Source organism: Anolis sagrei, chromosome 11 (genome assembly GCF_037176765.1).
Source record: "Anolis sagrei isolate rAnoSag1 chromosome 11, rAnoSag1.mat, whole genome shotgun sequence".
NCBI lineage: Eukaryota > Metazoa > Chordata > Lepidosauria > Squamata > Dactyloidae > Anolis > Anolis sagrei.
Window position 1 is genome coordinate 30,152,751 of NC_090031.1, and position 11,465 is coordinate 30,164,215.

Sequence of the window (11,465 nt, forward strand, 5' to 3'; positions counted from 1 at the left end):
CGCCGCCTGTATTTCGCTCCTCTAGGCCCTTCCCGCCATGCTTGGAAGGTCGAAGCTGTCCTGTATTTTGCTCCTCCTGCCATGTTTGGAAGGTCTAAGCCGTGCGCCTGCGCTGTAGGAGGCAGCTGCATGTATTTTGCTCCTCCCGCCATATTTAGAAGGTAGAAACCATGCGCCTGCGCAGTGGGAGCTCACGTCTTGTATTTTGCTCATCCAGCCATGTTTGGAAGGTCTAAGTTGCGCGCCTGCGCTATAGGAGGTCGCTGCATGTATTTTGCTCCTCTCGCCATATTTGGAAGGTAGAAACCATGCGCCTGCGCAGTAGGAGTTCGCCGCCTGTATTTCACTCACGACATATTTGGAAGGTCGAGAAGAGTCCCTCTTCTCGTCGCCATCTTGGGAGGGGCGCCCTAAGGTCCCCTACTGACTTGCTTCTGCCTGTTTTGCTTTGTTGTCTTTCTCAACCTGGAAACAATAAAGGAACTGGGAGGGGTCTTGGGACCCACCCACATGACTGAATCGCATTATATGGCCCGTGTGGACGCACAGACTGCAGATGGGACTGGATGACATGAGGCCCCAAGCTCAGCACATAATGCAGTTCCAAACTGCATCAAGAAAGGGCAGTGTAGACAGGGCCTGGTGAGCCCTGATGCCAAGTTTGCCCTGTATAGTTTAATATTGGCTTTTTAATAGTATTGTATGTTGTAGTAATTAATAATGTAAATAATTAATAATTGTAATAATTAATACCTTGTAGTAATTAATAATTTTAATAATTAATAATTTAATAATTTTAATAATTAATATGTTGTAGTAATTAATAATTTTGGCAACATCCTTGCAGACGGCCAATTCTCTCACACCAGAAGCGACTTGCAGTTTCTCAAGTCGCTCCTGACACAACAACAATAATAATAATTAAATCATTAATTATTACTATTAAAATTAACAATAATAATACTATCTATCTACACACAAAACAGAAGAACGACCTGCCAACAATAATACTCTAACATATAATACTATAATATATAAAATAATAACATATAATATTATAATACATAAAAGAATAATATAATATATAATAATACTGTAATATATAAAACAATAATACTCTAACATATAATAATCCTATTGTACATAAAATAATATTATAACATATAATACTATAACATATAATAATACTGTAATAATACTATAATATATAAAATAATAATACTCTGTAATAATCCTATTATACATAAAATAATGTTGTAACATATAATATTATAATTATATAAAATAATAATACTATAACACGCTCTTGTTACATCCCGAATAGACTACTGCAATGCGCTCTACGTGGGGTTGCCCTTGAAGACTGTTCGGAAACTTCAACTAGTCCAGTGAGCAGCAGCCAGATTGCTCACCGGAGCGACATACAGGGAGCACACCACCCCTCTGTTATGTCAGCTCCACTGGCTGCCGATTTAGTTCCGAGCACAATTCAAGGTGCTGGTTTTGATCTACAAAACCCTGTACGGTTCCGGTCCAGTGTATCTGTCCGAATGTATCTCCCTCTACGTCCCACCCCGGAGTCTGAGATCATCTGGGGAGGCCCTGCTATCAACCCCACTACTGTCACAAGTGAGGCTGGTGGGGACGAGGAGCAGGGCTTTCTCAGTGGTGGCCCCTCACCTGTGGAACTCTCTCCCGGGGGAAATCAGGACATCATCACCCTCCTCACCTTTAGGAGAAGGGTGAAGACTTGGTTATGGGACCAGGCCTTTGGGCACTCCGGCAATTAAATCAGACAACCAGGCGAGTAAGACCAGCAGGATTGATGAAGTGGAACGTAAAACTAGATCTATGAGTAGCGAACGCTGACCATGTAAGAGGAGAAATTGGGTTTGTATTTGGTTTTTATTGATTTTATGGTTATAATGTATATTGGTTGTTAACTGTGTATTGATGTAATTTTGTATTTGATTGTTTTTATGATGCAGGCATCAAATTGTGCCTTTGCTTTTGTAAGCCGCCCTGAGTCCCCTTCGGGGTGAGAAGGGCGGGGTAAAAGAACCCCCAAAAAATAAATAATAAATAACATGTAATACTACTACGGTAATATTATAACACTAGCTGTGCCCTGCCACGCGTTGCTGTGGCCTATAGTAAAACTTATCAAAGTTGAGGTAGATATCTGGACTATTATGAAAGAGAGGTACCTACTTATTCCTTCCCCCTTTTCCTCCCCCTTTCTCTCCTTTCTTCCTTCTCTACCTCTTTCCTTCTTTCACTACTTGGTTTCATCCTTCTCTCTTTCCTTCATTCCCTCCCCCTTTCTTCCTTTGCCTTTTTTCCCTCCCTGTTTGCTTCCTTCTTTCACTTTTTATTTCCTTTTATTTTACCACCATCATAACAATAACAATAATGCAATGCATTGCCTCTGGGACCTGACACCTCTCCCATTCCCCCTAAAAGGGTCTCATAGGAACAATAGCATAATAATAATAATAATAATAATAATAATAATAATAATAATAGAAATAACAACCTTTACCCGCCACGTGTTGCTGTGGCCAATCTTCCCTCTTTCTCTCCTTCTTTCCCTCCTTCCTTCCTTCCTTCCTTCCCTCCCATCTTTCCTTCTCCTCTTCTTTCTCTATCTCTTTCCTTCCTTCCCCCTTTTTCTGTCTTTTCTGCTGTCTCTCTTTCCTTTCCTTCCATCTTTCCTTTTCTTTCCTTTTCTTCTTCCTTCTTTCTCTAACTTTCCTTCCTTCCCCCTTTTTCTTTACCTCCCTTTCTCTTTCTTCCTTCTTTCCTTCCTTCCTGTCTTTCCTAGATTTTGACAGGGCTGGAAGGGGCGGGGTGGGGTTTGGAGGTGGCGTGAAGTAAAAGGAGGTAAGATTGGGGTGGGGGAGTGATGGAGCGTGGGGTTGCGTGTGTGCGTGCGGCGGCGGGGGGAGTGATGGAGCGTGGGGTTGCGTGTGTGTGTGCGGCGGCGGGGGGAGTGGGGTTGCGTGTGTGCGTGCGGCAGCGGGGGAAGTGATGGAGTGTGGGGTTGCATGTGTGTGTGCGGCGGCGGGGGAAGTGGGGTTGCGTGTGTGTGTGCGGCGGCGGGGGGAGTGATGGAGTGTGGGGTTGTGTGTGTATGTGCGGCAGGGGTGTGTGTGTGTGCGGGAAGCGGCACGGCGGGGCTTGGAGTGGGCATGGTTTCCGCAGAGGGAACGTTGGCCGGAAGGGCATGTGCGCGTGCCAGAGAACTTGCGGCTGGGCGCCAATGTGCATGCTCAGTTGTTTTGCCGTTTTGTGAGTGTGTTGTTGTGTTGTTTTTCATTTTGAGTAGATACGTTTGTACCTTGTGGGTTGTGTTATGGGCATGGGAATTTTGGTTAAATTTCGTTGGGGTTTTTTTGAGTTTTGTTTTTTTGCCGTTTTGAGTGTGTTGTTGTGTTGTTTTTCATTTTGAGTAATATGTTTGTACCTTGTGGGTTGTGTGATGAGCATGGGAATTTTGGTTAAGTTTCGTTGGTTTTTTTAGTTTTATCCTTTTGCCGTTTTGTGAGTGTGTTGTTGTGTTGTTTTTCATTTTGAGTAATATGTTTGTACCTTGTGGGTTGTGTTATGAGCATGGGAATTTTGGTTAAGTTTCATTGGTTTTTTTTAGAGTTTTATCCTTTTGCCGTTTTGTGAGTGTGTTGTTGTGTTGTTTTTCATTTTGAGTAGATATGTTTGTACCTTGTGGGTTGTGTTAGGGGCATGGGAATTTTGGTTAAGTTTCGTTGGGGGGTTTTTGAGTTTTGTTTCCTCGTTGGATGCCCCTAACAAATTTATATATATAGATATATAATACTATAATCATACTATCTATCTATACCCAAAACAGAAGAACAGCCTGCCAATAATAATATTCTAACATATAATAATACCATAATAATACCATATTATATAAAATAATAATATAACGTATACTATAGTATATAAATTAATAATAATATAACATATAATAATACTATGACATATATACTACAATAATAATACTATCTATCTATACACAAAAAGAGAAGAACAACCTGCCAATAATCATACTATAACATATAATAATACTATAATATATAAAATAATACTATAACATATAATACCATAGTATATAAAATAATAATACTATAACATGTAATAATACCACAATAATAATACTAAAACATATATAATACAATAATAATACTATCTATCTATACACAAATCAGAAGAATGGTCTGGCAAGGATAATACTATAACATATAACAATAGTATGATAATACTATAATATATAAAATAATAATAATACCACAATAATACTACTATAGTATATAAAATAATACTATAACATGTAATAATACTACAATAATAATACTATGCCATATATAATACAATAATAATTCTATCTATACACAAAACAGAAGAATTGCCTGGCAAGAATAATACTATAACATATAATAATACTATGATAATACTATAATATATAAAATAATAATAATACTACAATAATACTACTATAATTTATAAAATAATACTATAGTGTTATTTATAAAATATTTATAACACTATAATAACACTATAGTATATAAAATAATAATACTGTAACATATAATAATTCTATAGAGTATAAAATAATCATGCTTTAGCATGTAATAATACCACAATAATACTGTAGCATATAATAATAGTGTACTATAATATATAAAATAATAATACAACATATAATACTATAACATATAAAATAATAATACTATAATATATAATATGTGTATATATGTGGTTATGCACATGCATTTTAATGTAACTTATTTATTTTTTGGCTTTTGAAGTCTCTTCCGCTGTGTTATTCAGTGTTTTTATGAGTTGGCCTGAAAGGTGTATTGTGTCCAAATTTGGTGTCAATTCGCCCAGTGGATTTAGTGTTATGTTAATCCCACAAACGAACATTACATTGCGTTGTAGATTTTTTCGGGCTATAGGGCCATGTTCTAGAGGCATTCTCTCCTGACGTTTCGCCTGCATCTATGGCAAGCATCCTCAGAGGTAGTGAGGTCTGTTGGAACTAGGAAAAAGGGGTTTATCTATCTGTGGAACGACCAGGGTGGGACAAACATTACATTTTTATTTAGACGGCTTTTTGCACATGGACGTTTGGTTGGAATAGGCCTTCCTTTGAGTTTGCTGCGTATGGGTTTCCAAGCAGGATCCCAATAGCGGTCCCCCCCCCCCCCCCCCCGTTTTCTCTGTCACCAGATCTTTCCATTTCAGAATGGTCTCCTTTGGTTACTCTCAAAGCCGTTGGCTTGCCTTTGGGAGCAGCTCCGAATGCTTGCAAATGTGGAAACCTGCAGGTCAGTCAACGGATACGGGAGTATTGCATGTCACCCTCGGTGCCCAAAACTCTGAGCTGGCTTCCTATTAATAGAACGGTGAGAGGAATATGTGTTTGCAGGCAGAATATGTCGATATCTATGTCTACCTTGTCTGCTTTCTACCTATATAATAAATTTGAATGTTTGTATGCATGTGTATAATGGACCACATACTGGAAGGGTTCAGGGGACTGACCCACCTGGGAGTTGTAGTTCACCCTTCATCCAGAAAGCACTCTGAACCCCACCAATGACGGATTTGGACCAGACTTGCCACACAGACCTAACATGCCCAACATTGCACACTCACGGGGTTTGGAGGTGATTGACCTTGGCGTCTGGGAGTTATAGTTCACCTGTATTCAGAAAACACAGAACCCAGCAGATGACGAATCTGGACCAAACTTGCCACACAGACCCAACTTAGCCAACTTGGAATACTGGCAGGGTTTCAGGGCAATTGCCCTTAGAATCCGGGACTTATAGTTCACCTGTATTCTGTGAGCCCTTTGAACTTCACCAATTACAGATGAGGACCAAACTCGATACACAAACCCAACACAGTCTATGCCACGTACTGGCAGGGTTTGGGGGTGATTGACCTTGGTATCTGGGAGTTATAGTTCACCCGTATTCAGGAAATTAATATATATATACATACATACATACATATATACATTATACATATACATATATATATATGTGTGTGTGTGTGTGTGTGTGTGTATATATATATATATATATATATATATATATATATATAAAAAAATATATATATAAAACCCGCTCTGGGTCACCCAAAGGCTGAGAAGAGCGGTATACAAATATAGTAAATAAATAAATATATTACTATATATAAATACAATAATATAATATACTTACATACAATATATATATATATATATATATATAATATTACCAATTATAATATTTATTAATACTTATTATTAATTTTTTTTGTCGTCTCAGGAGCGACTTGAGAAACTGCAAGTCGCTTCTGTTGTGAGGGAATTGGCCGTCTGCAAGGACATTGCCCATTATTATTATAAAATTATTATTTTATATTAATAATAATTAATATTTTATATTAATTATTATTAATATAAAATTATATATATTAATAATTGCCAATTCACAACTCACCTGTTTATTTATTTATTATTTATTTACCGTATTTATATACCACCCGAAGGCGACTCAAGGCGGTTTACAGTCGGCACATTTTGATGCCCCAACAACATAAATTACCATTGAAAACAATTAACATATAATATAAAACCATATAAAACCAGTTGCGCAAAATATATTAACTTATTATATAACTTATAAAGAATATAATTATAAGAATATTGATTATATTACTTATAAATATAAGTAAATATGAACAATACATTATTATTAATATTATTCATATAATTAATATTAATATAATTATTGTGTTTATTATTATTATTATTATTATTATTATTATTATTATGTTTATACCCTGCTTTTTCTCTCCAAAAAGAGACCACCCAGTTGATGGAAGAGAGGTCTTTTTCTGATCATGCAAACAAAACTATGGAAAACGAGTCTGAAAAGTTTGTTCTGTTACGTACTTTATGTATTTTAACACAAAAGTGTGTATATATAATATACATGTTTGTTGTTTATTCATTCAGTCGCTTCCGACTCTTTGTGACCTCATGGACCACTCCCACAACAGAGCTCCCTGTCGGCCAATGTATAATATACATATACATATACATACATACATGCATACATACATATGCATATATATTCACACACACACACACACACACATATATATACATACATGTATTTTGGCGACACCTAGTGGCCTTTTGGCACAATGACTTTTCGTGCTTCACGCTGCATCCCACGATGTGAGACATATTCCCGTGACGGGAAACCTCCTACTGACATGAAATACGCCATCAATCAAATATCCATTTAAGGTTTTCCTGAGACATGTTGCGTGCCCATTCGTTTCGTTATTACAGTCCGTACACGTGTCCGTATCTCGCGCAAGGGGTTGCCATAACCTCCGCTTTGCTATGACAACTGAGTTCCTGTGTTGCAAAATGTGCAGGTTTCACAGGCGTGTCGCTAACATGAAATACACGGAAAGCTCTGGGTTACAACTGAATGAATGAGCAGATGATAGATGGAGGGGTGGATGAACTGATGGAGGTTTAACCACTGCTTTACTAGCAAACCTGAATGACTGTGTTGTGAGATGATGCGTGCCTCAAAAGTGTGTCCCCCAACATGGAATGCTCTGGGTTAAAAGTATACATATATGGATGGATGATTGATGGGTGGAGGATGGAAGTATACATGGAGGGAGGACAGAGCTGTAATTTTGTCTTCTAATAAAACTGAATGACTGTGTTGTGAGATGATGCGTGCCTCAAAAGTGTGTCCCCCAACATGAAAGCTTTGGGTTACAGGTATACATATATGGATGGATGATAGATGGGTGGAGGATGGAGGGATAAATGGAGGAAGGATAGAGCTGTAACCTTGTCTTCTAGTAAAACTGAATGACTGTGTTGTGAAATGACGCACATTTCAAAGTGTGTCCCCCAACATGAAACATTTGGAGAGCTCTCGGTTACAGATGGATTGGTGATTGGTACATGATGGATGGATGAAGAGATTGAACCCTGCTTTGCTAGCAAACCCAAATGCCCGTGTCACGCGATGAAGCGCATCTCAAAGTGTGTGTCTGGAAAGCTTTGGGTTACAGATATATATATATATAGATAGATAGATAGATAGATAGATAGATGAGTAGAAGATGGGTGGATGCTGAAGAGATGGCTGGAGGAAGGATGGAGGTTTAACCTCCGCTTTGCTAGCAAACCCGAACACTCGTGTTGCAAGATGAAGCGAGTTTCAAAGTGTATCCCCAGCACGAGAAGTTTGGAAAGTTCTGGGTTACACTTGGATGGATGGGAGATAGGTGGATGATGGGTGGATGGATGAAGGTCCGATTAATTATGGATGGATGATGAAGGGATGGATAAAAGATGGAGGATTAACCTCCGCTTTGCTAGCAAACCTGAACACCTGTGTTGCAAGATGAAGCGAGTTTCAAAGTGTATTCCCAGCACGAGAAGTTTGGAAAGTTCTGGGTTACAGTTGGGTGGATGGGAGATAGGTGGATGGATGAAAGTTCACTTTACTATGGATTGATGATGAAAGGATGAATGGAGGAAAGATGTTTAACCTCCACTTTGCTAGCAAACCTGAACACCCGTGTTGCAAGGTGAAGCGAGTCTCAAAGTGTATCCCCAGCACGAGAAGTTTGGAAAGGTTACAGTTGGGTGGATGGGAGATAGGTGGATGATGGGTGGATGGATGAAAGTCCACTTTACTATGGATGGATGATGAAGGGATGGATGGAGGAAGGATGGAGGTTTAACCTCCACTTTATAGCAAACCCGAACACCTGTATTGCAAGATGAAGCTAGTCTCAAAGTATATCCCCAGCACGAGAAGTTTGGAAAGTTCTGGTTACGAATATATATATATATATATATATATAGAGAGAGAGAGAGAGAGAGAGAGAGAGAGATGATGGATGAAAAATGAGTGGAGGATGAAGGGAGGGATAGGAAAAGGATGGAGGTGCAACTTTATTTGCTAGTAAAACTGAATGACTGTGTCGTGAAATGATGCATGTCTCAAAAATGTGTTCCCGACATGAAACGTTTAGAAAGCTCTGGATTAGAGAAGGATGGGTGATAGGTGGATGATGGATAGATTGATGAATAGAGATTGAACCCACACTTTGATAGCAAACTGAAATGACTGTGTTGTGAGATGAAATGAGTCTCAAAGTGTGTCCCCAACATGAGAAGTTTGGAAAACTCTAAGTTACAGGTATAGATAGATAGATGATGAATGATAGATCAGTGGTGGAGGGAGGGAGGGATGGGAGAAGGATGGAGGTGTAACTTCATTTGCTAGTAAAACTGAATGACTGTGTTATGAAATGACGCACATCTCAAAGTGTGTCCCCCAACAAGAAACATTTGGAGACCTCTATGTTACAGATGAATGGGAGATAGGTGGATGATGAGTGAGTGGATGAAGGTTTAACGCCTGCTTTGCTAGCAAACCCTAATGCCCATGTTGCGCAATGAAGCACATCTCAAAGTGTGTCCCTCAACCTGAGAAGTTTGCAAAGCCATGGGTTAAAGGTATATGAGGATGAAGGGAGGGATGGGGGAAGGACGGAGGTGTAATTTCATTTTCTAGTAAAACTGAATGACTGTGTCGTGAAATGATGCCTGTCTCAAAAAGCGTGTTCCTGACATGAAACGTTTGGAAAGCCCTGGGTTACAGATGGATGGATGATCTGTGCATGATGGATGGATGGAGGAATAGAGATCGAACCCCCACACTTCGAGATAAAACGGGTCTCAAAGTGTGTCTCCAACATTATAAGTTTGGAAAGCTCTAGATTACTGATAGATGAGTGATAGGTGGATGACGGGTGGATGGATGGAAGGAGGTTTGAGCCCCACTTTGCTAGCAAATCCAAATGCCTGTGTTGTGAGATGAAGCAAATCTCAAAGTGTGTCCTCAACACGAGATATTTGGTCAGCTCTGGGTTACAGATGGATGGGAGATGGGTGGATGGATGAAGGTTTAATCCCCACTTAGCTAGAAAACCCTTAATGCTCATGTCGCGCAATGAAGCACGTCTCAAAATGTGTCCCCCAACCTGAGAAGTTTGGAAAGCGATGGGTTACAGGGGTGTGTGTGTGTATATATGGATGATAGATGAGTGGAGGATGGAAGGAGGGATGGATGGGGGAAGCGGGGAGGTGTAACTTCATTTGCTAGTAAAACTGAATGACTGTGTTGTGAAATGATGCCTGTCCCAAATATGTGTTCCCGACATGAAATGTTCAGAAAACTCTGGATTACAGAAGGATGGGTGATAGGTGGTTGATGGATAGATTGATGAATAGAGATTGAATCTACACTTTGCTAGCAAACCCAAATGACTGTGTTGCGAGATGAAACAAGTCTCAAAGTGTGTCCCCAACATGAGAAGGTTGGAAAGCTCTGGATTACTGATGGATGAGTGATAAGTGGATGGCGGGTGGATGGTGGTTTAACCTTCGCTTTGCTAGCCAACCTGAATTACCGTGTTGTGTGATGACGCCTGGGCAGAGCTCAGCTCTTGGCGGCTCGGAGCTTTCGGCGGAAGTATTCGGGTGCGGCGTCAAAGAGCCAATCGGGGTCGACGGGGCAGAGGCCGCGCATGTAGCACTTGCTGGTGTGGAGCAGCTCGGTGTAGACGAGGCAGGCCGGCCTGCAGTGGAAGAGGACCGAGGAGGGGTGGATGGCTGCCGCCTGCCGGGCCTCGCTGGCTGCATAAGTGCCATCTGGTTGCAGCTCTGCCGACTGCAGGAAGAGGCTGTGCGCTAGGCATCGGCGCAGGGCCGACGTATCCGAGCGGCACGACTCCAGCGGGACGGAGAGCTATACAAAGGGAGAGACATCAGGAAAAATCACCAGGCTGGAAAGGGGACTCCAGGGGTCATCCAGACCAGCCTTTTCGCCCTTCCTAAAGACACCACCAGATCCCTCCTGACAGAGCCATAGTTAGATGTCCATAGATATAATTGAGAGAGAGAATCATAATAATATAATTATATTATATTAAAATCATTGAATCCTTGAGTTGGATTAGACCCCTCCAAGGGCTACCCAGTCTAACCCCCTTCTTCTGCTCCAAAGGAAGACACCACCAGATCCCTCCTGACAGAGGGTCATCCAGTCCATAGATAAGATAAGAGAAAAAGATAATAGCTAGATATCCTTGCAAAGACCCGCTCACGTTACCTTGATGCAAATATCTCGCAGTTGCGCTCTGACGTCGGAGACCAGCATCATATTCCGGCTATTGACAAAGTTCTCCTTGCACCATTCCTATAGGAAAGAGACCAAGGGGGAGATGGTGGGGCCCATCGGAAAAGATCCCAGCATCATTTCTCTCCATAGGGATTTAAGGTGAAATAATTAATGATGATGATGAACTTTATTTCTATCCCACCTTTTGCTTCATAG

The 11,465-nt window shown here is 40.3% G+C and overlaps 1 protein-coding gene across 1 annotated transcript in view; it reads right to left on the reverse strand.

The window, feature by feature from the left end:
* Positions 1 to 6,953: 6,953 nt before the first annotated feature.
* DHX33 (DEAH-box helicase 33) overlaps positions 6,954 to 11,465 on the reverse strand; it is a 19,259-nt gene continuing 14,747 nt past the window's right edge. The window contains exons 11-12 of the mRNA XM_060756806.2: positions 11,241 to 11,327; positions 6,954 to 10,877 (exon numbers count right to left, since the gene is read on the reverse strand). Coding sequence (XP_060612789.2) covers positions 10,569 to 10,877; positions 11,241 to 11,327 — 396 coding nt within the window. The 3' untranslated portion in view covers positions 6,954 to 10,568. The remainder of the gene's footprint in view (positions 10,878 to 11,240; positions 11,328 to 11,465) is intronic.